Source organism: Arvicanthis niloticus, chromosome 26 (genome assembly GCF_011762505.2).
Source record: "Arvicanthis niloticus isolate mArvNil1 chromosome 26, mArvNil1.pat.X, whole genome shotgun sequence".
Lineage (NCBI taxonomy): Eukaryota > Metazoa > Chordata > Mammalia > Rodentia > Muridae > Arvicanthis > Arvicanthis niloticus.
The window spans coordinates 13,218,108-13,242,592 of record NC_133434.1 but is presented as its reverse complement, the minus strand read 5'-3'; the positions used below and the strand labels follow the sequence as shown (position 1 = coordinate 13,242,592).

General features: G+C 42.7%; 2 protein-coding genes across 5 annotated transcripts in view; both read left to right on the top strand.

Moving 5' to 3' along the window:
• The window catches only part of Ube4a (ubiquitination factor E4A), a 42,285-nt gene extending 27,315 nt beyond the window's left edge, over positions 1–14,970 (top strand). For 3 of the 4 annotated variants that reach the window (XM_076924954.1, XM_076924951.1, XM_076924952.1), the window contains 7 exons: positions 1,929–2,029; positions 2,132–2,245; positions 3,802–3,976; positions 5,728–5,908; positions 6,895–7,042; positions 8,609–8,766; positions 12,116–14,970. In XM_076924954.1, the coding sequence (XP_076781069.1) occupies positions 1,929–2,029; positions 2,132–2,245; positions 3,802–3,976; positions 5,728–5,908; positions 6,895–7,042; positions 8,609–8,766; positions 12,116–12,242 (1,004 nt within the window). In that variant the 3' untranslated portion in view covers positions 12,243–14,970. The remainder of the gene's footprint in view (positions 1–1,928; positions 2,030–2,131; positions 2,246–3,801; positions 3,977–5,727; positions 5,909–6,894; positions 7,043–8,608; positions 8,767–12,115) is intronic. The other variant, XM_076924953.1, reaches the window with a different exon arrangement.
• Positions 14,971–17,177: 2,207 nt separating this feature from the next.
• On the top strand, positions 17,178–24,171 carry Atp5mg (ATP synthase membrane subunit g). The gene is made up of 3 exons (XM_076924950.1): positions 17,178–17,338; positions 22,623–22,783; positions 23,977–24,171. The coding sequence occupies exons 1-3, from the start codon at positions 17,287–17,289 to the stop codon at positions 24,073–24,075; spliced, it is 312 nt and encodes a 103-aa protein (XP_076781065.1). The 5' UTR covers positions 17,178–17,286; the 3' UTR covers positions 24,076–24,171.
• The last annotated feature ends 314 nt before the right edge of the window (positions 24,172–24,485 follow it).

The following is a 24,485-nucleotide window of genomic DNA, read 5'->3' as shown; positions in this document are numbered from 1 at the left end:
CACATACATGGACACACACAAACATGTATGAACACATACCCACCACATATGAATACATCAAAAAAATTAAAGAATACCAGTAGACAGCATTGTCTCTCCAGTCCTGATTACCTGAGTTTCAGTTAAGCAGAGCTTTGTCGAACTAGTAGTCAAGATATGGTAAGCAGTTGCATAAGAGTCTTTTTAAAGGGGAATTCTGCCATTTGGTAACATGTACAATCAGCATTTAAAGAGGCATTTCGCATTTTATTAGCTAACTGTCCACATTTGTTTCCTGCCTTTGTATCTTACTTACCTCTGGCTCTCAATTTCTCGCATATAAAATGAGTCAGAATGATGAGTCACTGACCTAGTGCATGTGAACCTGCCCCTAAGGAGCTGCCCAGCTGTCACCATGGGGATCTCACAGCTAGAGAACTGTAACCAATCCATTCCATTCATCTGAAAGTGAAGGTTGGAAAAGGCTTGGTCAGCCAGACACAGTGATGCATACCTGTGTAATCTTAACACCTAGGAGGCAGAGGCAGAGGCAGAAAGACTTCTGGGAAACCATCCGAGAGCCAGGTGTGGTGGCACACAGCTCTAATCCCAGCACTCACTGGCAGATGTAGGTGAAGCTCTGTGACAGGATTGTTTAGATAGCCAGTTCCAGGACAGCCAGGGTTACATGGAAAGACCCTTTCTCAAGACAAAACAAAATGACAACAACAACAAAATGGAAGGAAAGAAACAAAGAGGAAAGGAAAAGAAAAAGAAACCACCTTGGGCTATAGCAAGAGTGTTCTCTAAATAAATAAAGGAAAGGAAAAAAGGAGGTGGGAGGAGTGGGGAGAGACGAGCAGACATTTGCAGTAAATAGAACGAGGAAACCTAGGCCCCTAGTCCAGCTACTGTATCTGTGTCCAGCTTCACCCTTCCAGGTGCGAGAGGTCTTACAATTCCTCTCCATAGAATGCAATTCAAACACTGGATAAGACTTTGTAAGATTTTAACTCTTGGCATAATTTTTTTTGAATAATCAAGTGCCGGTTGTCCCCATGGCTGGGACATTGTCTATAAAGAATGTGGAGCGTTTACTGCCCCATTCTGCACTGCCACAGCGCCTGTCTCAAAGGCCTCATTGCATACTTCGTATTTGAATACAGAAGCCTTTATTCTTGGCTTTTTTTTTTTTTTTTTTTTTTTTTAACAGCTTGGTCCTGACCCCTTACTAAGAAAGCTGTTCTTTAAAGCTGTTTCCCTCTTGTTTGTCAAGCAAACAAACATTTGACCTAACTCCAGGCCTTAGAAGTTGCTAGAGAAAGCTGGGCATGGTGGCACAAGCCTTTAACCATAGCACTCAGAACACTTCTCTGAGTTTGAGGCCAGCCTGGCCTATATGAGTTCCAGGAGAACCAAGGACACACAGGGAAACCTTGTCTTGGGTGGGGATGGCTGGGATTCCTAGCAAAGGCTGGGAATGTAATTCGGTTGTAGCATGCTTACCCAACATATACAGGGTTTATGTTTTGTGTGTTATGCACATGTTTTAATAGAATATCTTTATTCTTTAACAGTTTCATGCATGTAAAGAATGTTTGATCGTATTCACCCCCCAACTCCCCCTTCCTGCTTCCTCTGGAAACTCCTAACATGTTCCCTTTCCCATCCCCCATTCACATCTGCTCCTTCTTTGGCCCACATCCACTGACTCTAGTAGCTGCCTGTTGGAATGTTGGCTGGTCTTGCTGGCATGACCATATGCAGGTAATTGTAGCTACAGCCTAGGTTTTATCCCCGGCACCCCAACGAGGATGGCTGGAGGAACTCCTAGGGAAGACTCTGGCAACAGCCGTGACATTGAGAGTAAAGAGATTGCATACACATAAGCGCCTGATCATTCTCTATTAGACCACCCCACCTGATTTCCCATTCTTGCCTTACTTTAGGGGACCCCCATCAGTTTGAACAGAAGTTTAATTACCGCCGCCCTATGTATCCCATCCTGAGATACATGTGGGGGACAGATTGCTATCGGGAGAGCATTAAGGTAAGAGAGATTTTCATGGTACTAGTTGCTTCAGGTCAGCCTCAGTACCATTGGTGCATGATTTGGCACTAAAACATCCTCTTCTTGGTCTGGGACTTACAGGATCTGGCTGACTATGCCTCTAAGAATTTAGAAGCTATGACTCCCCCACTGTTCCTCCGATTTCTTAACCTGTTAATGAATGATGCTATCTTCCTTCTGGATGAAGCCATACAGGTAAAAAAGGAAATATTGTGTGTGTTCCTATATCATTTGCAGTGATCTCAATAAAAAAGGCTTCAAATCATCACCATGGGGGGGGGCTAGTGTTTGTTATGTTTTGGGGGTTTTGTTTTTTGGGTTTTTTTTTTTGTTTTGTTTTGGTTTTTGGTTTTTGGTTTTTGGGGTTTTTTTGTTTGTTTGTTTGTTTGTTTGTTTTTTGTTTTTTTGTTTTTTTGGTTTTTTTTTGGTGTATGTGTATTTAGATAAGTTCTCTTTAACTCTTTATTCCAAGCTGACCTCAAACCCGTAGGAATCCTTTCACCTTAGCCTCCCAGAGTTTTAGGGTTGCAGACATGAACCAGGACACCTGGCAAAGCGTATATTGTTTTGACCTTTTAATTATAATAGAGTAATCCTTGCTCTAGACCATCTTGCACACTACAAGTGTATGTGTTATAATAGCGTGCCCAACGCTTTCCACACAGCTTTCTAGGGTCATCATTTCACTACCTCAGGGTCACTGTTGTGCTTCTTTGGATGAGAGTTTAAAAGATGGTCTTGGAGCTGGAGAAATGACCTAGTGGTTAAGAGTTCTTAAGACTTTTGCAGAGGACCTGGGTTCAGTGCCCAGCACCCAAATGACAGCTCACAAACACCTGTAACTCTAGTTCTAACACCATCTTCTGACCTCTTTCAGACATGTGGTGCACATACATACACATAAATAATTTTGTAAGTGTGGTAAAACCAAACTAAAGTGTACCAGTGGGCCAACGATGCAGAAAAAAATCACAGGATCTTCATTTTAGTCAGTGACTGTGAGATTCTCATTGTTACAACAGAGTACCTGAGAAAACCCACCTAAAGAAGGAAGGATTGTGTCTGCTCCAAGTTTCAGGGGTCTTGGTCCAGGCTCAGCTGTGTGCTCTGTGTTGGGCCTGCAGCAGGGCAGGAGCTCAGAGTGACTAGGCAGTGAGCCTTAGGAAGATGATACAGGTTAGTTTCAAGTAGCCTACTGAGCACTCAGGAGCTCTTGTTGATAACCCACTATGTAACTTGTGCTTGCTTTGTGAGAGGGGTCTGCCTCCTGTTCTTTTCATAATCCTGTACTCTGAAACTTAACTTAGGTTCTCTGAGGAGATGAGACCAGTTCCTACTATAAACATCTCTGTTAAGGGAGGACAGTATGATTCAGGGTGTGACACAGATGGCATTCTCTTGAGATAGGTTAACTCATGTATTTGCTGCAGCAGTAAGATGATGACAAGTAAAGGTTTTATTTGTAGAACTTTAGTTTCCAACCTTTTGTGGTGGTGTCTTATGTTTTTGGAAGGACTTCCTTTTCATGTTCCTGGTGTTTTAGCTTGGCCTCCATACACTGCTCCACTGAGCCCCCACAGTGTTGGTGCTGGGAGTCGAACCCTGATCCTCTAGAGGAGCAGCAAGAGCTCGTAACCACTGAGCCTCCTTTCCAAACCCAGATGACTGAATTGTCATCGAACCCTCTTAAACGTCATGGCCCTTCATTTGCATTTCTCTTACCTGGTGTATCACATTTCTGGCTTCCATAGTATTTGAGCAAGATAAAGATTCAGCAGATCGAGAAAGACCGAGGAGAATGGGAGAGTCTGACACCAGAAGCCCGCCGAGAGAAAGAGGCAGGTCTGCAGATGTTTGGGCAGCTGGCACGTTTCCATAACATCATGTCCAATGAAACAATTGGCACCCTTTCCTTCCTGACGTCAGGTGAGAACATGAGGGGATGCTGTCCCCCAAAAGGTAGAAATCAAGGTCTGTTTCACTGAGGGAATCAGCCCAGCTCAAAAATAAGAGTGTAGACTCTGGGACAGGACTGCAGCTCAGTCGGTGAGTGCTTGCCTGGTCTTCGGGAAAGCCTGCATGGTGGCCACACCTGGAATCCCAGCACTCTGAAGCCTGAGGCAGGAAGATCAGGAGATCCAGGGCATCCTCATCTACTTAGTAAGTTTCAGGACATCTTGGGATGCATGACACCCTGTCCAAAAAGAAAATTGGACTCTGGTGATTGTAACGTGTACATCTGAGACTGAAACAAATCGGAGAAACTTCAAAAAGAATGATGGTGCTCATTATTAACATGCCAAAAACCGCCAGGCGGTGGTGGTGCACACCTTTAATCCCAGCACTTGAGAGGCAGAGGCAGGTGGATTTCTGAGTTCGAGGCCAGCCTGATCTACAGAGTGAGCTCCAGGACAGCCAGGGCTACACAGAGAAACCCTGTCTCAAAAAACCAAAAAAAAAAAAAAAAAAAACCATGCCAAAACTATACGCTGGTTTCCTGCGGGAGCTGGGAGGATAGAGCACATGCACAGCACATGCAACCCCGAGTTCAACCCTACTACCCAGAAAGTTCCGTGAGGACCAGTTAGCCATTAACTGTGTGTGTAGTCCATATATACTGTACATTGTGCGTGTTTATATATGGATGTATATATTAACTTGGAAAATATCTCCATCCTGGTTAAATGAAGTAGACTTCAAAACGACCTTATCTCCACTCTCATTAGAGCAACACTGCCCTGTTTAGTAAGCACTTACAGTGTGGGTGGTCAGAACTAAATGTGCATATTTGTAAAATCCATACTGACACACACACACACACACGATAAAAACATAAATCCAAGCATGGTGTGACATCCTCTTGGGAGATGAAGACAGAAGGACTCTTGAGTCCCAGGCTAGCCTGAGCTACATAGTTACAGAGTGTGGCAAATAATGACAGATGAGGGAGGGAGGGATGGAGGGAGGGATGGAGGGAGGGATATATAATTTGCATTCAATGACTAAATTTAGATAGAACAGCCAGAGAGCAGGAGTGAAAGGAAACCATCTAGTGAGAAATGCAGAAATTGACTTTTAAAACTTTTAAAGCTCTTTTAAAAACCTTATCAGTTGAGGGAAGTCAGAGAAGATAAGATGGCCACAAACCAAGAACAAAAGCACAAGTGACAGAAGAGATGTTTTAAATATTGAAAATGTGACTTTAAAACTTTAAATATTTAGTGCAAGCATTAAAAAAATAAACTCAAGGACCACTCCCACTGAAGTGGAACAGAAAAAAATGAAGTAGAAAGTAGGAAAGGATAAGAACATGAAAATGACGTCTCAAATACACGTCAGATGTGAGACTCATGGGTAAAGGCCTTTGCCACCAGGTCTGACAACCTCGGTTTGATCCCTGGGACCCACAAAGTGACAGGAGAGAACTGAACTGACCCACCATACACTTGCTGTGACACGTGTGGTGCACACAAAAGTGTCGTTTTTAAATATTGTAACAGTGTTCTTGTCTGAGAAGTAGCCTTTCTTTCCTTTTGTTTGGTTTTGGTTTTTGCTTGTCTCTATTTTTTCACTGAAATTGTATTGTGTAATTAAAAATCCTCAAAGGTTTTCAATAAAATTAGATGTAAGGAGAAACTTAAGGATGCTTTGGTTTTAAGACTCTGGCTTTGTTCCAGAGATCAAGTCACTGTTCGTGCACCCGTTCCTGGCTGAGCGCATCATCTCCATGCTGAACTACTTCCTGCAGCACCTGGTTGGCCCCAAGATGGGTGCTCTCAAAGTCAAGGACTTCAGCGAGTTTGACTTCAAACCTCAGCAGCTTGTGTCAGACATCTGCACTATCTACTTAAACCTTGGGTATTTGAGATGGGTGTTGAGGAGGCCGTGGGGATGCTAATATTTTGATAGCAGAATGTCTGGTTAGCTCTTGTGTGAAAATAGTGGGGGAAGGCAGGCCCATTTCTGGCAGATAGATGAAGGACTCCTCCATAGTGTTAAATAGGAGATTTTATCTGGTCCATTGGACATTGTTCAGTATTTCCTTGATCTGTGCAAAGATAAATGTTACTGGTTATACAACTATTTGTGAAAACATTTTTGTGGCAATGAACTACTTTATAGTACAGAAAATTAGATGTAGTGGTGTATGCCTCTAATCCCAGTACTTGGGAGCTAAAGGCATGTGGATCTCTGAGTTTAATGCTAGCCAAATCTACAGAATCAGTTCCAGGACAGCCAGAGCTACACAGAGAAACCCTGTCTTAAAACAAAACAAAACAAAAACAAACAAACAAAAATACCAACAGAGGAAGAAAAAGAAAGAAAGAAAATTAGATGTCAAGCCAGGGAGATGGCTCAATCAGTAAAATGCATGCCACACAGACATGAGGTTCTGAGTTCAAGTCCCTAGAACCTACGTAAAAAGCAACATGTGATAGCATGCACTGTAATCCCAGTACTGGGACAGCAAAACCCAGGAAGATGCCTGAAGTATGCTGGCCATTCAGCATAACAAAACTGGTGAATTTTAGGATCAGTGAGACACCATGTCTCAAAAACACAGTCTGGAGAGTAACTGAGGAAGACACCCAGGATTGACCTCCGCCCTCCACATACACACAGACATACTTATGCATACACATATATAGACATACACCACATACACACAGAAACACATACACACACACACACACACACACACACACACACACACGATAAAATGCCTTTCTAGTTCAAAAGAGCACTGGTGGCTTGCAAGTGCTGGGATGAGTCTGTAGCCCATCTGCTGTCCCCATACTGACCTGTGCTCTGATGCTGTTTCTTTTGCAATGCTGACCTTTCAGGGACGAGGAGAATTTCTGTGCCACTGTGCCCAAGGACGGACGTTCCTATTCTCCTACTCTGTTTGCACAGACAGTCCGGGTCCTGAAGAAGATCAATAAGCCTGGGAATGTGATTGTGGCTTTCAGTAACCTGGCAGAGAGAATCAAGGTGAGGGAGAGGACAGTTGCTTTCTCAGATATTCAGCGAGAAATGCCACACTGTCAGCTCTTCATCTCTACTGCTTCTGCCCCATTTCCAGAAGAAAAGGGGTACTGCCTAGAGGCAGTAGAAGCAGATACTTCCTCTTAATCAGTCAATGACTGGAGCAGCCATCTTACTAAATGTTACCCTGTGCAGGAAGAATAAGAGCAGAAATTGATGTTTCTACCAGGTGAAAAGAATGTGCATTTGTAAAGTCTTTCTTAGACTAACTTTTATGTCCCAGTGTTAGGAAAGATTTGAAAACCTAATGTTAATGCAACAGAACTTTTTGGAATAAAATTCAGGAGGAAGGGCAAGGCGTGGTTGTACATGGCCATAACTTAGCACTCACCCAACTGAAGCAAGAGGATTCCAAGTTCAAGGCTAGCTTGGCCAACATAATGAGATCCTAACTCAAAAGAAGTAAACTCCGAGCAAAGGTAAGTAGTTTGCAGGCCCTGGTTCCTATGGCTTTTCTCTGTTCCCTACATTTCTGCTGGTGGCTGGATTATACTGAACTGCACTTTAGAGACTAAAATACTCTGTTGTGCTCAGCTAATCACTCCAGTTGGACAATGGTAAAGCTCCAGTGAGAGTAGAGGAAAGGAAAAATACATGGCACAGACGTCTAATAGAAAACCTTCCAGGCTGGGTAGTAGTGATGCATGTCTTTAATCCTAGCCCTTGGGAGGCAGGGCAGGAAGATATCTGAGTTCTAGGACAGCCAGGGTTACACAAAGAAACCGGCTCCATAAACAATCAAAACAAAAAAAGAAAAAGACCTATACCGTCTTTACAGGTGTCAGTTGTTCCTCAGTTTCGTCTTACAGGATTTTCTGTGTAGTCCTGGCTGTCCTGGAACTCACTCTGTAGACCAGGCTGGCCTTGACCTCAGAGATCTGCCTGCCTCTGCCTCCCAAGTACTGGTATGTGCCACCACCGCCCGACTGAGTTGTTTTGGCTTGTTTTGTTTTATTTTGTTTTGTCTTTTTTTAATTGAGCTAAGCTTGATGTTGGCCTACAGCTTAGCCAAATAAAGCCATAAGGAAGTATTTACCAGAGTCAAATGTCCAAGCACTTTTAAATTTCTGAACCTGCTTATATCAGAAACTGCTTTCAGGCACAGACTATGTGAGTGGGTTTAGTAATTATTCAACTGACAGCCCTCCCACTGTTTCCCCTTTCACACCAGAATGCTTAAAAAATCTCCTTCAGCTATGACTCCTGGCAGCTGAGCTCGAAAACCTGATCTTGGGCTTGTCTTTAAAAAGACAAAGTGTAGCCAGGCAGTGGAGGCAGAGGCAGGCGGATTTCTGAGTTCGAGGCCAGCCTGTTCTACAGAGTGAGTTCCAGGACAGCCAGGGCTACACAGAGAAACCCTGTCTTGAAAAACAAAAACAAAAAAAGGCAAAGTGATGTGGTCACTGTGGAGGGTTATTGATGACCAACATTAAGGTGCTTGTTACTTTGTTACTAAGCAGTCTGAGAGCCACACTGTGAGCTCACTTTAGAAACCAGCTGTGGTTGTCTCAGTCTCTTGCAGACCTCCAACAACAAGAAGAGGAGACATATGCAGATGCCTGTGATGAGTTCCTGGATCCCATCATGAGCACACTGATGTCTGACCCTGTGGTGCTTCCATCTTCCAGAGTCACTGTGGACAGATCCACCATCGCCAGGCATTTACTCAGGTATCCCACCCACTGAGCCGCCTCAGGAGCACAGCTGTGTTAGCTTCCTGTCTGCTCTCCCTGAAGTACTCTGCACAGTGGGCACCCTGTACAGTAGACTTGTTGGTGTAGATTTTAATATCACCTGTTTATAACTTTAAAGATTAAGGGAATAGCTCTTACCTCTTCCCTCCTTAAGTAATGCCAGGCATGGTGACAGGAGCCTGGAATTGCACTTGGAAGACAGAGGCAAGAGGATTGCCATAACTTTGAAGCTATCATGGTCTACATAGCAAGTTATTTTAATTGTGAAAATATCAAAAGTGGGCTTGGGGCTTGGGGCGGGGATTAGCTCAGATTTTCCTGAGCTTCAGTTACTATTTGTACTTGTATTTGGGTATGGTAGTTTGGGTAACAAACTCACCAAGCTGAGTGCAGTTTGGACAGTCACATTGCAGCTGTCCAGAGAAAAGACAGGAAGGCTAAGATAAGTGGAAGCTAGTCAGTTCCCAAGCAGGCCACACCTTCACTTTTAGAAGCATATTCTGCAGCTTAAGGAAGGGACACTGGTAAGTAGAGTTTTATGCTGTGACCCCTACAGCTAACTGTTTGTTTTTTAATGTGGTTGAGTATTTTGGTACATGTACGTATGTGTAACACATGCATGCTTAGTGTCTGTGGATGTCAGAAGTTGTGGGATCCCCCGCAGTTGGAATTATGGATGGCCGTGTCACCATGTGGGTGTTGAGAATCAAACCCAGGTCCCCTATAAGAGCAGCATGTTCTACCAACTGCTGGCCCAACTTTGCAGTCCCCAACTTTGTTACTTATTTATTTTTGAGATAGGGTCATGCTGTGTTACACAAGCTGGCCTCAAACTCCAAGCTCAGGCTATCTCACTGCCTCAGCTTCTTCCTCAATGTCTCAGGACTGCAGCTGAACACCTCTGTGAACTCCGATACACCTAGCTTCCTACCCTGCCTGCCCCCATTACAGTTGAACACCGCTGCACCCAGCTTCCTACCCTGCCCTCGTTTTTTAACGACAGGATGTCATGTAGCCCAGGCTGTCCTCAGATTCACTTTGTAGCTGGAATGACTTTGAAATTCATGATCCTCCTGCTTATCAAAGCAAGTGCTAGGATTATAGGCAAGTACTACCACTGTTTGACTTGCCCCCTTAACTCTCTTTAAAAAAAAAAAAAAAGATAGAAAGGGTACTAAGAGACCATGATGCCTTTTAAAATGTGCATAGGTTGACTGAAATTTAAGGAATTTTTTGGATATTTAAAAATGAATTTGTTTCATGTGGTATTCTCACACTTTCACTATCCGATGTTTGTCTATGATGTCAGTGAGAAGCGCAGTGCTCTCAGACCTCAGTCTTTGAAGTATATCATGATCTTGGTTTGTTTTAGAATCAGGCTTGAGCTTGCTGTGTAGCTGAGGACTCAGCTTTTGATCATCCTGTCTCCACCTCTTAAGTGCTGAAATCACAGACATGCACCACCATCCCTGGTTTATGTGGTACTGGGGTGCCAACTCAGGTCTATGTGCATGTTAGACGAGCACGCTACTGTAAAATACCTTTTATTTGCCTGTTGAAATTATCATCTCAGAGACCTACTGCAGGAAGAAAAAGCTTACCTTTTTTAGCTCTTTCTGAACTCTGGCTGGCTGGTTCAACTCAGCTGTTTTGGCTCAAAGTCCTCTCCAAACTGATGGATTCAACCTGGCTTCTCTCGGCTTCTCACTAAATTGCTCTGCTTGGCCTCATACTCACTTGGGCAATATGTTCTAATACTCTGGTTCATTCTTATTCTCTGGCTTTGCCTGCCTCTACTGACCTGTACTGAACTACATGAATTCATGAACAAACTCAATTCCACTGCACTGCACCGCACTGACTCCCAACTGACTGATTAGACTCAGATCTGCATGCTTCAGACTCCTGGGATTAAAAGAGTGTCTGTTTTCCAGCCAGATCACATGGACCTAGAAGGTCTTTGGATATGATCCCTTGCCAGAACAGTTACTGGATTAAAATTTCTCTACACTCTGAGCTATATCCCAGCCAGTCTTGGGCTTTTCTTTGTTGGTTCTGCTGCAATTTTTAAATTACATTTATTTATTTATTTATTTATTTATTCATTCATTCATTTAGTGTGTGTGTGTGTGTGTGTGTGTGTGTGTGTGTGTTGAGTACATGTGCACTCACAAGTGTGGAGGTAAGGCAACTTGCAGGAGTTAGCTCTCCAACCTTGTGGGTCCTGGGATCGTAAGCTTTGGCAGCAAACATCATTACACACTGAGCCACATTGCTGGCCCCGGCTTTATTTTTTGGTAGTTCTTGGAGTCAGCCTGGGACCTTGTGCATGCTGAGCCAGCACTGAGCTACTGATCTGTACCCTCAGCACGGAGCCATAATCTGCATTTACTTGCATAGCAAGCAGCTAATTTCATCAAATGTCACTGACAAGGCCTTATCTCCTAACTGTTGATACTGTTCCGAGAGTTGTCTCTAAAATTACAAGTAGTGAACCTGGTTTGATGATGTTCGTCTGGAGCACCAACTTCATGGGGGATTTACACGAGGAGGTTATGGGTGCTTAGGAAGCCAGCTTGGGCAACATAACAAAACCCTGTTTCAAAAAGGGGGAAACCCCTACAAATGGTGATTTATGATAACACAAGTGTCTAGGATTTCTGCTTTTGAGAAATCTAAAGGCTGGTGGCAAAGATAACTTTTTAAAATTAATTTTAGATTTATTTATTGTACCTGTGCATGTGAGTCTGTATGTATGTAGTGCACCATGTGTATGCCTAGTGCTCGCAGAGGTCAGAAAAAGACATTGACTCCCCTATAACTAGAGTTACACATGGTTATGAAACTCCATATAGGTACTAGAAATTGAATCCAGATTATCAAGAACAGCATCCAATGCTCTTACGGCTAAGCCATCTCTCCTGCCCCCCAAACCACTAGGATCAATATCTGAATGGCATCTGGGAAGTGCTGGTATGCACCTTTAATCCCAGCACTTGGGAGGCAGAAACAGGTGGATCTCTGTGTTCAAGGCCAGCCTGGTCTACAGAGTGAGATCCGGACTGCCAAGGCTACACAGAGAAACATTGTATAAACACTGGAAGGAAAAAAAGACAACAAAAACAAACAAAATCTGAATACCATGAATTAGGTTTATTATGAGGCAGAGACAGGATAACTAACAAAGACTCTCAGATCACACGCTTTTCATTTCCTGCTTTCTAACCTGGAGTCACCGGGCAGTGGGATGCTCAGATGCTCTGCTCGGCCTTAGGATCTTAGAGCTTTCAGAAGTAACTCACTTTTCATTCTTTTCTTGTTCTAGTGACCAAACAGATCCTTTTAACCGTAGTCCTCTTACCATGGACCAGATCCGGCCAAACACAGAACTGAAAGAAAAAATTCAGCGGTGGCTCGCAGAGAGGAAGCAGCAAAAGGAGCAACTTGAATAAACACTGTGAACTCTCCGCCATGAACAGCCCCAGGGTGGAGACACTTGCCTGTCGTTTCTCTCTTTCTGGCTCTGGTCCTTTCCTTTTTCTTTCTTTGTTTTACTTTTTTGTTTTTGTTTTATTCCTTTTTTTGGTTTTGGTTTTGGTTTACTTCATTCTTTTAAATTAGAAAATTGTTCTTGTGCAAATTATGATAATTACGATTCTTAAGACTTTGTTGTTTCCTTGGCTTACAGGAAACTCTCCCCTCACAGTGTCTTTGTAAGTCATCACTAATCTTCAGCCTTGGTTTTCCTATTCCTCTTGTTTCCTTTTCTGCCCTAAATTATATTAAGTCCAACAACAAAATGTCCTGCCATTTTATTCTTTCCCTTCCCAAGTACTGTTAAGACACTTTTTAGTGAGCACTTCTTTTAAGTCTATGATGTCAGCTACTTCAGTGACAGCTGATAACATCCAAAAACCCTCCTGTCCTGTGAATTTACTAGCCCATAAGGTCTGGACTTAAGCACCTGGCCTTACTGTAGCTCTGTAATATTACAGAGTAACTTTCGAGATAAATGCAAATACCTTAGTGTGTGTGTAGATTTTTTGGCTGATGGAGAAGATGAGGGGATCTTATACAACTTTTGTATTATCTTGTCACTTAAAGATAAATCACAAACACTCCTATGAGGATCTCACCACCAAAAACGTGTAGCTGCACAATCTTGCAGTGCGTGACAGTAATGTGTGGACCTTGCAATAAGAGGATAAATAAGAAGCTGTTGGGCCCTTTTCTCTTTTGTGCTCCAAGGACTAGGCCTGGGTAAAATAGGCAATAAATATTGTATCTATATGGAAATGTCATCTTAGGACACTTAATGCAGTATATCTCACTATGTATGTGTTAAACATACAAATACTGTGTCCTTTTTTTTTTATTGGTCTCACTTAATTGAGTGCCACATTATCTATCATGTCTTCCTGGGTAAGATTTAAGTCATATGTAGCAGTGTGTGCTCACTTGTTCTAGTCAGGTGAAACCTGAAGACTACAATGTATATAGCTAGTGTTTGGACTGTGACCTGCCTTCTAAGAGCTGCTGATCTAGCCTCAGTTAATCAGTTAACAAAGTAGAGACTGAAGCAAAGTCTTGCCCCAAACCACTTTAAATACCTACTTCTCTCTGGGTAGTTAATAAGTGGTTCTGCCCCACTTCTCCAGCTGTTTTGCTCTAAGAGGCTCAGTCCTTTGTGGGATGTTTGTGTATCAGTCTCAGTCTCAGCCCAGAGGTGTAAAGGACAAGAAAATGTGGCTGTGGCTTCTTTTACAGAGCATTACTGTTACAAAAGCAGCGTTTCCGTATTCCAGCACAAGTTGCTGTAAGCAGTCCTTTGTGTATTTTCTCTTGTTGGTATCAACTGGAAAACTTGTGATTAGAGAGAGTGTGTCACTCTGGCTATTGAAAGATTTTCCCTGTTGTGAACAGGGAAGCCTCAGGCATATCTGTAAATACCAGAAGGTTAGGACGGACGGACTCAGTATACCCCTGGGCCTTTAGGTCTATGTTAACAGGATTTCTTTTCTTCAAATGAACTTCATTTCCTGTGTGTAGCATTCTCCTTTCCCTCTCTGGGAATAAACTGCATATGAAATAAGCTTCTACCTGCTGCTCTTACTTTTCCAAAGCTAATGTGTGAGGATGCTTTTACGCTCTTATTTGAAAATGAGGGAAGACCCAAGTTTTGCAGGTGAAAACTGGAGGAAACTGGGTACAAACCCTCCAGAAGACAACTGTTCTAGCAGCTTTCTAGCCAGTGAGCTCCGTGCCGCCTCTAGCATCTCTGTGTTCTGCTTCTGAACCGAACCCTCAGATTGTAAGCCTTTTTTGGCAAGTTTGTGTTTTGTTTTGTTGTTTAAGCTCTTCTGATACTTTTCTATGAATGGCTGTGACACCACCGAAGCTGCTGAATACCTTTAATCACAAAAGCAAGTGTGTAGCTTAAGGCCACTGTTGGTGAGGAAACCAAGTGTCCTCTGTGCCTTCTTCCTTTCTGTGAACTAATTTAAAGACATCCAGAAAAAAAAAAAAAAAAAAACTTTAAAGACTCTCATCCTGGTACAGTAAGATGCATGTGTGCATTTGCAAAGGTCAAAGGGCGCCTTGTCTGGAACTCCACAGCAGCTGTAAATCTGTTAAGACTTCCTGACATACCGAGTTTCACAAGATGACTTTGCTGGAGTACAAAAGGAAAGTGAAGACTTCAGTCAGCTCATAACTCACCAAGAGGCTAATACTAAACTTGGAAAATTATTTAAAGTTCAGGCAGTTGTTTGTTTATTTAATATAGCTTGCTGTGGGTGTGTGAAAATTGAGGGACACTTGAGAAGTAGCCTAACAGTGCAGGTGAAGGTGCCAGTTGCTGCTCAGTACCCCACTCTACAAAAGCTTCATTTATTTATTTGGTTCTGGTTGCTAAGCAGCCATCCGGCAAAGCCTAAGCCTACTGGGTACCGTGACAAGGCAGACTGATGCTGCACCGCTGTCATGTGGGGAAATAGTGCACAAGTTCTAACTGCTAAATGGGAAAAGAACCTAGAGACAGAAAATGAAGAACAAAACAGCAAAACTCCATCAACAATTGTTATTTGAAACATTCCAGGAAAGTTACTTTTTGTCAGACTTGCCTGGGGAGGGGGGAGTTGCTCAAAACTTGTATTTAATAAATGAGCACCTGACTTACCAGCCTTGTTATCCCTTCATTACGGTACTGAAAGCTAGTGGCAGCCTGGTATGGCATGCCTGTCATCCCTACTACTAATGATAGAAGGTTGGAGGGCGTGGCCTGGCAAGGCTACCTACCTAGTGAGTTCAAAGCCAGTCCAGGCATTTTATCAAGACAGTTCAAGGTCAAATTTGGTAGAGTGCTTACCTAGTTTACACATTGCTAAATCTAATCCCAGTACCACTAGCACAAAAAGAAAAAGCTAGCGGCAGTTTCAGAAGTCCCTCTGAAAACCTAGTTAGTGGGTTTTGCCACTTTCTCAAAGGCAGGATGCTAGCAAGTGTGTGTGAGCTGGCTGACCTCACCGGCCTCACCACAGCCCTTTAGAGCGGTGGTTCTCTGCCTGTGGGTCACCTAAGACCATCAGAAAATACACATATACAGTTCATAACAGCAGCAAAGTTACACTTATGAAGGAGCAACAAAAAATGGTTTCATGCCTGGGGTCATCCCAACATGAGGAGCTGTATTAAATGCTGGCAGAATTAGGAAGGGTGAGAGCTCTAGAGGCACCCTGGGGCTGTCCTCAGAAGACAAGTCTCAAGGAGTGCTTGTTTATTCTAATTAACTCCTTTATGACTTCACTACCTAACCTAAATAACAGACCTTTGAATACTTTGCCACCATGTCCTCGTCCTCATTCCATTTCCATACCTATGACATGCAGGATCTCAGGTTAACCATTACCCTGGAATACCTAAACTACAGACAACTGTGGGCTCCAATACCGCCCAGCAGCTCTTCTCTATGTTCTTAAAAGACACTCTGAAATGTAGCCTTGCTCATGCCAAGTTCTCTCACCTCCCATTTCCCTTCCACTCAGGTGGCATGCACAGATGCCTCACTTGGAAACTTTTCTCCCTTCACCCCATTTAAAGAAGAGGTCCCACCATTCCCAAAGGAACTCCTCTACCTTTGCTGCCTTCCTGTCCATGACTGTTCAGTTTCTCCTGAGTTCTACGTTCCTCTTGGGTTGTCTGACTTACATCCTCTTGCTTCCATACTTCTTCATTAATGCAATCTGGTTTCTAAGATTTTGCAACCTTTCTTTAGTTAATGTCACAGATGTTCATACTGATAATTAGCTGCCCTGTCTTTCCCCCAAATACATTGTTACCCTAGTCCAGACTGGCCTGTAACTTCCAATCCTTAGGCTCCTGTATGCCACCATAACATGGGATTCACCACCCAGGTTATCTTTCCTGCTTTAATTTGACTTCACTGTCTAAGGTAGCTTGTCTCTCCCTCACTGAAATGCTCTTGACTCCTTGATCCCACTTCTAACTTTACTTTCTACCTAACCATCCCATCAGTTTTACTTCTAAAGATTGGGCTTTTCCAGAACTTGTTCTCCTCATCAAATGTCACTTTCCTACATAGTTTTGGGTTTTTTGTTTTGGTGGTGGTGGTTTTCATTCATAATGTCAAAATTACAAGCCTTTGGAATTTCTGTTTTCTTACACACCAAGGATCTCTACGTCTTCCCAGATCAGCACCATACCTAATCTTACGTTCCTTTCTGTATTTATCTTGCAACTGATACTCCTTATATGACTATTTAGGAATCTTGGTCTCTAAGGGGACAATACCCAAAGCATGCTTCCACTGAATTACAAAATGCCTGGCATAGCGCACACCCTCAGTACAGAAGACTCTTGCTCTTGTCCGCACAGTTCCTAGTGGCTTGTTTGAAAAGCCGGACTGGATCCCAATTCTGACTGGCTGAGGGGGAAAACGAAATTATAAAAAGTCAATTAAAGAAGTCGTTGATTGGGCGAGTCACATAATGTAACGTCTATGTGGCCCCTTAGAGCCTTTAAGACTTGCTATGCCTTTAAAACGAACATATCCGCCCACAGGCATCTTAGGAAGCCCGCCAGCCTCGATTTCCATGTTTTCTGAAAAGCTACGAAACTACCGCAAGCTAATATGGAGATCAAGTCAAGAAAATAAATGGCGCATGCGCAGTTTCCCACTTCAACGATCTTCCGGATCACCATGAATAGCTGTCCGAAGTAATGCCTGTTTCCTCATGAATCTCATTATTATCACGTGTTATCTTGTCTCATTTTTTTATATCTCCGTTTTTCTCTTGTGCTGAACAACATAAACTGACTAATGAGATGCCACAAACACGGAAACAATACCCATATATTTTGAACAGGCATAGAGAGAGGCAGCCTGACCTTGGAAGTGAGGAAGGGGTCCTGTCGCGGGTCCTTCCGGGGGTGACATTCAGCCGGTGGTTCGGGGAGACGTACCTTCCACCTTAGATCATGGCCAAGTTCATCCGCAACTTCGCGGAGAAGGCACCGTCGATGGTGGCCGGTGAGCCCCGGGGGAGGCTCGCGAGGGGAAGGAGAGTGCTGCGGCACCAAGGGGCCCGCGGGCGTCGGGAGGGTCTCCAGGAGGCAACTGTAAGGCCGCAGCCTCGCCTGGCCTGCCCCCGGCTGCCTAGGGCGCCAAGCTGCTGGGCCCTAACCGCGGCCGGGAAGTGGGTCGTGTGATTCTGCCCGGCCTCACTCCGCCGCGAACGACAGGACGCCCCCTTACCGTACCGGGAGAGCTGGGAGGGGGAGGACGGTAACAGGGGTCACACATCAGACCTGACAGCTGGTCTGGGTCTCAGCGAAGTATTTGAAAGTCATCAGGAAATTTTAAAGATGGGTGAGAGATCTTTGAAAGTTATGTTTGCTTACCATCCTGGTCAGATCCTAGAGAATTCTGCATCCGACGAAGGGAATTTGGGACGTGGGGATGAATATCCCCTCCCCAGTAAGCATAGAAAGCGGTGCCTGTCAGCAGTCGTCTTCAGAACGATGGCTTGGCATTCGTGGTGTTGTTTTGTTTGAAAATTCTGGTAGACCGCAGTCTCTCAGATAAACACTGAATAGTAACAAGCCTAAGCAGTATATTCAATCGGTACAGTTCTCTTCTGAATAGCAAATTGTATTTCTGAAGCGAGTTTACATATTCTTCTTTACTGTATTACAGTAAGTGGTTGAAGGTCATATTTCTAAATGTTCAGATTAGGTTATAAAATGTGAGTCGAAGGTGGAATTTTTTTTTTTAAAGATTTATTTATTTTATTTATATGAGTACACTGTAGCTGTCTTCAGACACACCAGAAGAGGGCATCGGATTCCATTAGAGATGGTTCTGAGCCACCATGTGGTGGCTGGGAATTGAACTCAGGAACTCTTGTCTGGAAGAGCCCCCATTGCAAGCAAGAGCTGAGCTCTTGCATCTCTCCAGCCCTTGAAGGTGGAATTTTTAAAACCTGTAATTTTGAGCTTTCGAACTTGTTTTGCTGTGTTTGGATATTTAGTAATTAATTTTTTCCTCCCCTTCATCACCAGCCAGACAATAGTGAACTATTGAAACCCTTAAAGTGCCAGAGTCTATAAATACTCGATTCCTTCCCACAGAACCCTAGGCTGCCAATAGCTGTCTTCCAAATAACTTCTTTAGTAAAATCATTAGGCGATCTGCAGCAAAGTGCTACAATTTTTACACCAATGCAACCAGAAGTTTTTGACACTTGGACTTTGGTGGTTTGAAGTGCTGTTTTTAGTATTTCACAGGGAATATTTTCCCATCTGTATGATTTTTGCATCTTTTAGGTAGCTTGTATTCAGGAATTTAACACTAGTTTTATTGATAAGATCCAAAACGAAAGACATTGCCAAGGTAAACTTTAGTCATGAAACAAAATAAACCCTTTCCACTGTTGTAATTGTAAGATAACTTGTTCTTCCAGAAGTACTGAAAAACAAGGGCTCTGATGGAACAGACTGTTAAGTAGATTTTGCTGTACAGCATAGGCTGGTGTATTGAATGTGAATGTTAAAGTATTTGATACTGACTGCTGACTGCATCTCTCAGTTCCTTCCCTAGGGCGTGTAGCTTAAAGAAGTCAGTACCTTTATTGTCACATTCCCCCCAGAAAGGTCAAAGCCTGGTTTTTTGTTTTGTTTTTGTTCCCCTTAACTAAGCTGTAAATTTTATTTGGTTTTCATCAGCTTTTCCATTCATATATTTTGAGTCTATGTCGCAGTCTGGGGTATTACTAGTTGTCTTGTGTCTCCAGTCTCCCCTTTCTTAGATCTGATCTTTTGCTTTCATGATTTGGCCACTTGGAGGTATCTGCCTAGATGTTCTGAAGAAGTCCTCCAAACTGGTTATCTTGGTTTCTCTGATGATTAGCCTGGAATTAGGGATTTAGGGATTTTAAGAACAAGAACCACAGAGACCAAGTGCCCTGATGACATATTAAGAGATCTGTGATTTTCATGCCCATCTATTGATCTGATGTGGTCTTCCACTGTAAAACTAGCTTGGACTTTCTACACCTGTTCTTATTTTTTTGGTGATTTCATACATTTATGTAACAAATTTTATTCATTTTCATGTGCACACCTCCCTCTTCTGAAATTCTCAGTAAATCCGCCTCCTACCTTTATTCCCCACTCCTCAAAAGAGCATTACAATGACATACTGGTAGTGACCAGTCTTATGTGTCTACACCCATTCTTTACAAGCAAGTAACCAGAGCAGGAGGGTTTTCTGTTAGTATGGAGAGTAAATCCATTTTCTACATATATTAAGTGAAATTCTGTGAGAAAGATCTGTCTCTACTCCATTTCCTTCCCTCCCCCCTCCTGTTATTTCAATTGTACATTGCACTGGCTCTTTTTAAATTATTTCATACTTCTTGTATCTAATTCTATGTCATTTATTGCTGAGATTGTGCCAGGCTTTTTAAAGTTGGTACCTCTGCCGGCTTTGGCGTGCCTTCTTAGTTTTTGGTTCTACATGATAAGTCATCTTTTTATTTCCTCTGCCCAGCCTTAGCCTTGGCCATTTTTCTAAGGAGCCCTGGATCCTTTTATTAAACAATGGAATTTACAAATTACCTTCTAGGTTCTGGGTTTGTTCCTTGCTACTAGAGTCCATTTCAAAGTTCTCTCAGTGGACAGGTGTCTGGGTTTAATTTCTTTTACTGTGATAAAACACCATGACCAGGCTGGAGAGATGGCTTAGCAGTTAGGAGCACTGACTACTCTTCCAGAGGTCCTGAGTTCAATTTCCAGCAACCACATGATGGCTCACAAGCATCTGTAATGCTGTAATGGGATCCAATTCTGGTGTGTCTGAGGACGGTGACAGTGTACTCATGTATATAAAATAAATAAGATCTTTAAAACAACGAAACCACCATGGCTAAAGGCAACTTGAGGAGGAAAGGGTTTATTTATTTTTTTTTTGTTTGTTTGTTTAGTTGGTTGGTTGGTTGGTTTTTTCGAGACAGGGTTTCTCTGTGTAGCCCTGGCTGTCCTGGAACTCACTCTGTAGACCAGGCTGGCCTCGAACTCAGAAGGTTTATTTCATTTTTACACCTTGAAATTCATCATCCAGGGAAATGAGGGCAGAAACCTAGAGTTGAGTGCTGTTTGCTGGCTTGCTCCCTGTAGCTTGTTCAGGGTGCTTTTTTATAGCACCAGTTACTACCAGCCCAGGAGTGGCACTACCCTGAGTGAGTTGGATCCTCTCACATCAGTCACCAAGGAAGAAAATTTACCACAGGCCAAACTGGTAGGGGGCATCTTCTCAATTATGGTTCCTTTTTTTGGTTTTTGGTTTTTTTGGTTTTGTTCACTTGGTTGGTTTTGGGTTTTGTTTTGTTTTGTTTTCAAGTTGTTTTTGTTGAGACAGGGTTTCTCTGTATATCCTTGGCTCTCCTGGAATCACTCTGTAGACCAGGCTGGCCTCGAGCTCAGAGCTATGCCTGCCTGCCTCTGCCTCCTGGACACTGGGATTAAAGGTGAACACCACCACTGCCCAGCCAGTTAGGTTCCTTCTTACCAAATGACTCTAGGTTTCGTTTTGTTGACACAAAACTAGCCAGCACAGCAGGTATTCAGACAGATATCTATAATTGCATGTTAGTCTGTATATATAAATAAGTGTTTCTGGTGCTGAAGAGATGGGTCAGTAGTTAAGAACTCTTGCTTAGGACCAAATTCAGTTCTCAGCATCAGTGTGTTGGCTCACAACCACAATTCCAGTTCCAGGGGATCTGGTGCCCTCTTCTGACTGCTGTGAGCACTACACACATATGGTGTATAAGCATACATACAGGCAAAACGTCATACACAAACTAAATCTTTTTGTTTTTTAAGATTTATTTATTTTATGTATGTGAGTACACTGTTTCTGTCTTCAGGCACACCAGAAGAGGGCATCAGATTCCCATTACAGATGGTTGTGAGCCATTGTGTGGTTGCTGGGAATTGAACTCAGGACTTCTGGAAGAATAGTCACTGCTCTTACCGGCTGAGCCATCTCTCCAGCCCCTCCCCACCAAAATTTTTTAAAACAAATAAATAAGCGCAGTGGTTGCGGCAGAGGCAAGTAGATTTCTGTGAATTTGAGGCCAGTCTGGTCTACAGAATGAGTTTCAAGACAGTCAGGGTTGCAGAGAAAACCTGTTTAGAAAAAAAAATGAATGATTGAATGAATGTTTCCGTGCCCCTCTATGTACATACATACAATACATACATACATACATAGTTCATACATACATACATACATAGTGCATACATACAGTCCTAATCCAGCAGCATCAGATTCCTGCCCCATCACCATTATCTCTGTTTCTATTTGTGTTTCTGTCTCTGTCTGCTGTAACTTCAGTCCAGGATCTTGTGCATGCGCTATCACTGAGCTATATTCCCAGACCCTATGTTCCCAGACCCTATGTTGATTCTGTTACTATAGCTTCTGCTAAATTCATTGATTTGAAATACTGACTACATCAAGGAATTTCAGCTTACTAGCAATTTTAGAGTGTTTTGTTTTTCAAGGTAGGGTTTTTCTGTATGGCCTTGACTGTCCTAGAACTCACTGGTAGACCAGGATGGCCTTGAACTCACAGACCTCTGCCTCCTCTGTACTGGGATTAGATTAAAGGCATGAGCTACCACCACCCAGCACAGATTCTAGTTTTGATCATTCTTACAGATATATGTAAATTTTATTTATATTGAGTACACTGTTTGAAAGAGGAGTAACTGTACTCTGGTAAGGGAGGTGTGAGCCAGCAATATCGATAAGGATACCAAAAATGAATGACTACTGATCAGTGTGATTCCATCTGGACTTGTAGCCAGTTTGTGATGAGCCTCGGTCTTACTGCTAAAAGAATGGTATCTACATAGCTTCTTCCCCATCTGGGTTTCTACAAATAAAAATATGCTTTTGTCTTTGTTTGCAAATCTAGCTATGAGTGACTTTACACTTGATTAGATTTGCCATTCAAAGGTGAATAACAGTACTAGCCGGCCACTAGTGAGTCCTGGCATAATTAACTTCGTAGAGCTTCCTGCCTGGCTGAGGGTCCCTGTGACACAGGTGTTCTGCATCTTTAAAAGCCTCTGTCACCAGGGAGCAGCAGCTCTGACTTTCACACTGGGTGCACATTCAGTCCAAGCAATGAGTGGATGTGATACATGAATAAATATTTGTGTCCAGCCCACACATCTGCTGCTTTCCATCTCTAGTGAGTTCATCCTGGGTGTTTTGTTTTGTTTTGTTTTGTTTTGTTTTCCAGCTGCCGTGACTTACTCGAAGCCTCGATTGGCCACATTTTGGCACTATGCCAAGGTTGAGCTGGTTCCCCCAACCCCTGGTGAAATCCCTACAGCTATTCAGAGCATGAAAAAAATAATTGAAAGTGCTAAAACTGGTAGCTTCAAACACCTTACAGTTAAGGTAACTACATGCTAAATGAAAAAGTATGTTTGTGATTGAAAAAATGTCTTCCCTGGGGATATTTCCAGTTCTTTTGATTAATATATGTGTTTTCCAATAAGGGAAACTCCAACATAATGAGAGATCATCTCTTTTTTTGCTGCCAAGAAAAGACATTTTCCTTTCTCATTTTGTCATCTGGATAGAAGTAATCTAGCTGTTCTTTGTCTTGGTCTAGTTGTAGTTGTAGAGCAAAAAGGTGAGTGTCCTGAATAACTGGGACCCTCGTTGTCCTTTTAATGTCGGTTAGTGTATTATAATATGATGATAGAGTTTGGGGGCTTTGTTTTCTTTTTAGTCCTAGAATTATCTCCATTTCAGCTAACAACATCTAGAGTTATTAGGCAGAGTTTTCAGATTGCATGTAGATTAAAGGCCAAAAGAATTGGAACTTGACTTTTAAGTACACCCGATGTCTAGTAAGTGCTGTGGCCAGACCCTTTGCCTGGGCAAGGGTGACAGTCAGGAGACTTCAGTAGCCCCTGGTCTACCTGAAGGAGGAAAATGACCTCTAAAAATGCTTTCATTAATAGTAGTAAAAGGATTTAGTTTGTTATAGGATTTTTTTCCCAACTAGAGTTTTTAATTCTAAGTTTGAGTTTGCATGAAACAACGCTTTCTAGAACCATATGTGGTTTGCTTTTATTTTTTGTTTGTTTGTTTGTTTGTTTTGTTTGTTAGTCAGGAACATAAAATGGATACGGAATACTTGGAAAAATTAAACCAAATGACAGTAAAAGAGGGAGAAGAGAGCCCTTCATCTTAAACAGAAGTGTCTGTTCAGAAAGAAGCCTTCCTATGAATGCCCTGTCTAATGTGTGAGCCACTTCCAGGATGTGGGTTGGTTTAGGACCCATAAAGTGTCTCATAAAATAATAATGAAAGGGTTAAGCCAGTTCAGGCCTTTAAAGATACCTTTGAAACAGTTTATAAGCTCAGGCCCGTTTGCCTCACAAAATGGAAAGTTCAAGGCTCTCAGAAGTTCAACATTAAGTATCAGTAATTCCTAGCTTGGGCTAAAACTGTTCTGTAGTTTTAAATGGCATCCTTACATTCTCTGTTAATCCTGAGAGAGGACAGTTTCAAATATGTGTTGGGGTTTTTATTTGTTTGTTTTTTAAAGTACCTTAAAATGTGTGCTTTTTCTTTTCCAGGAAGCTGTGCTGAATGGTCTGGTGGCCACTGAGGTGTGGATGTGGTTTTATATCGGCGAGATCATAGGCAAACGTGGCATTGTTGGCTATGATGTGTGAAGACTGATCTGAACTTCTGATTTGTGTTCGTATTTGAATGTTCTTGGACCATGTGTAACGGGACTGCTATCTGAATAAAATAGTAGCTGTCGAGTAGCAAGCAGTGTTTTCTCTGTCAGATACTGCAGTCACAGTATTTCCTGATAGTAAGTTGAGTTGTCTTTGGCTTTGTTACATTGATACAGGTATAAGTGTATGGCTGTTTAACCTGCAATTAGGAAAACCAGATGTGAATATATAACCTGGTACATGACGATATAATGATTAAAATGTTAATTCAAAGCCAGGCAGTGGTAGTGGCACACACCTTTAATCCCAGCATTCAGGAAGCAGAGGAAGGTGATCTCTGAGTTTGAGGCCAGCCTGGTCAACAGAGCAAGTTCAGGACAGCCAGAGCTACACAGAGAAAC

What these genes read in the sequence shown, in the direction of transcription:
- Atp5mg (XM_076924950.1), top strand. Translation starts at nt 17,287, where the DNA reads ATGGCCAAGTTCATCCGCAACTTCGCGGAGAAGGCACCGTCGATGGTG. An exon ending in GGCACCGTCGATGGTGGCCG is followed by an intron (nt 17,339 to 22,622) that starts GTGAGCCCCGGG and finishes TTTGTTTTCCAG; the next exon opens with CTGCCGTGACTTACTCGAAG. An exon ending in TCAAACACCTTACAGTTAAG is followed by an intron (nt 22,784 to 23,976) that starts GTAACTACATGC and finishes TTTCTTTTCCAG; the next exon opens with GAAGCTGTGCTGAATGGTCT.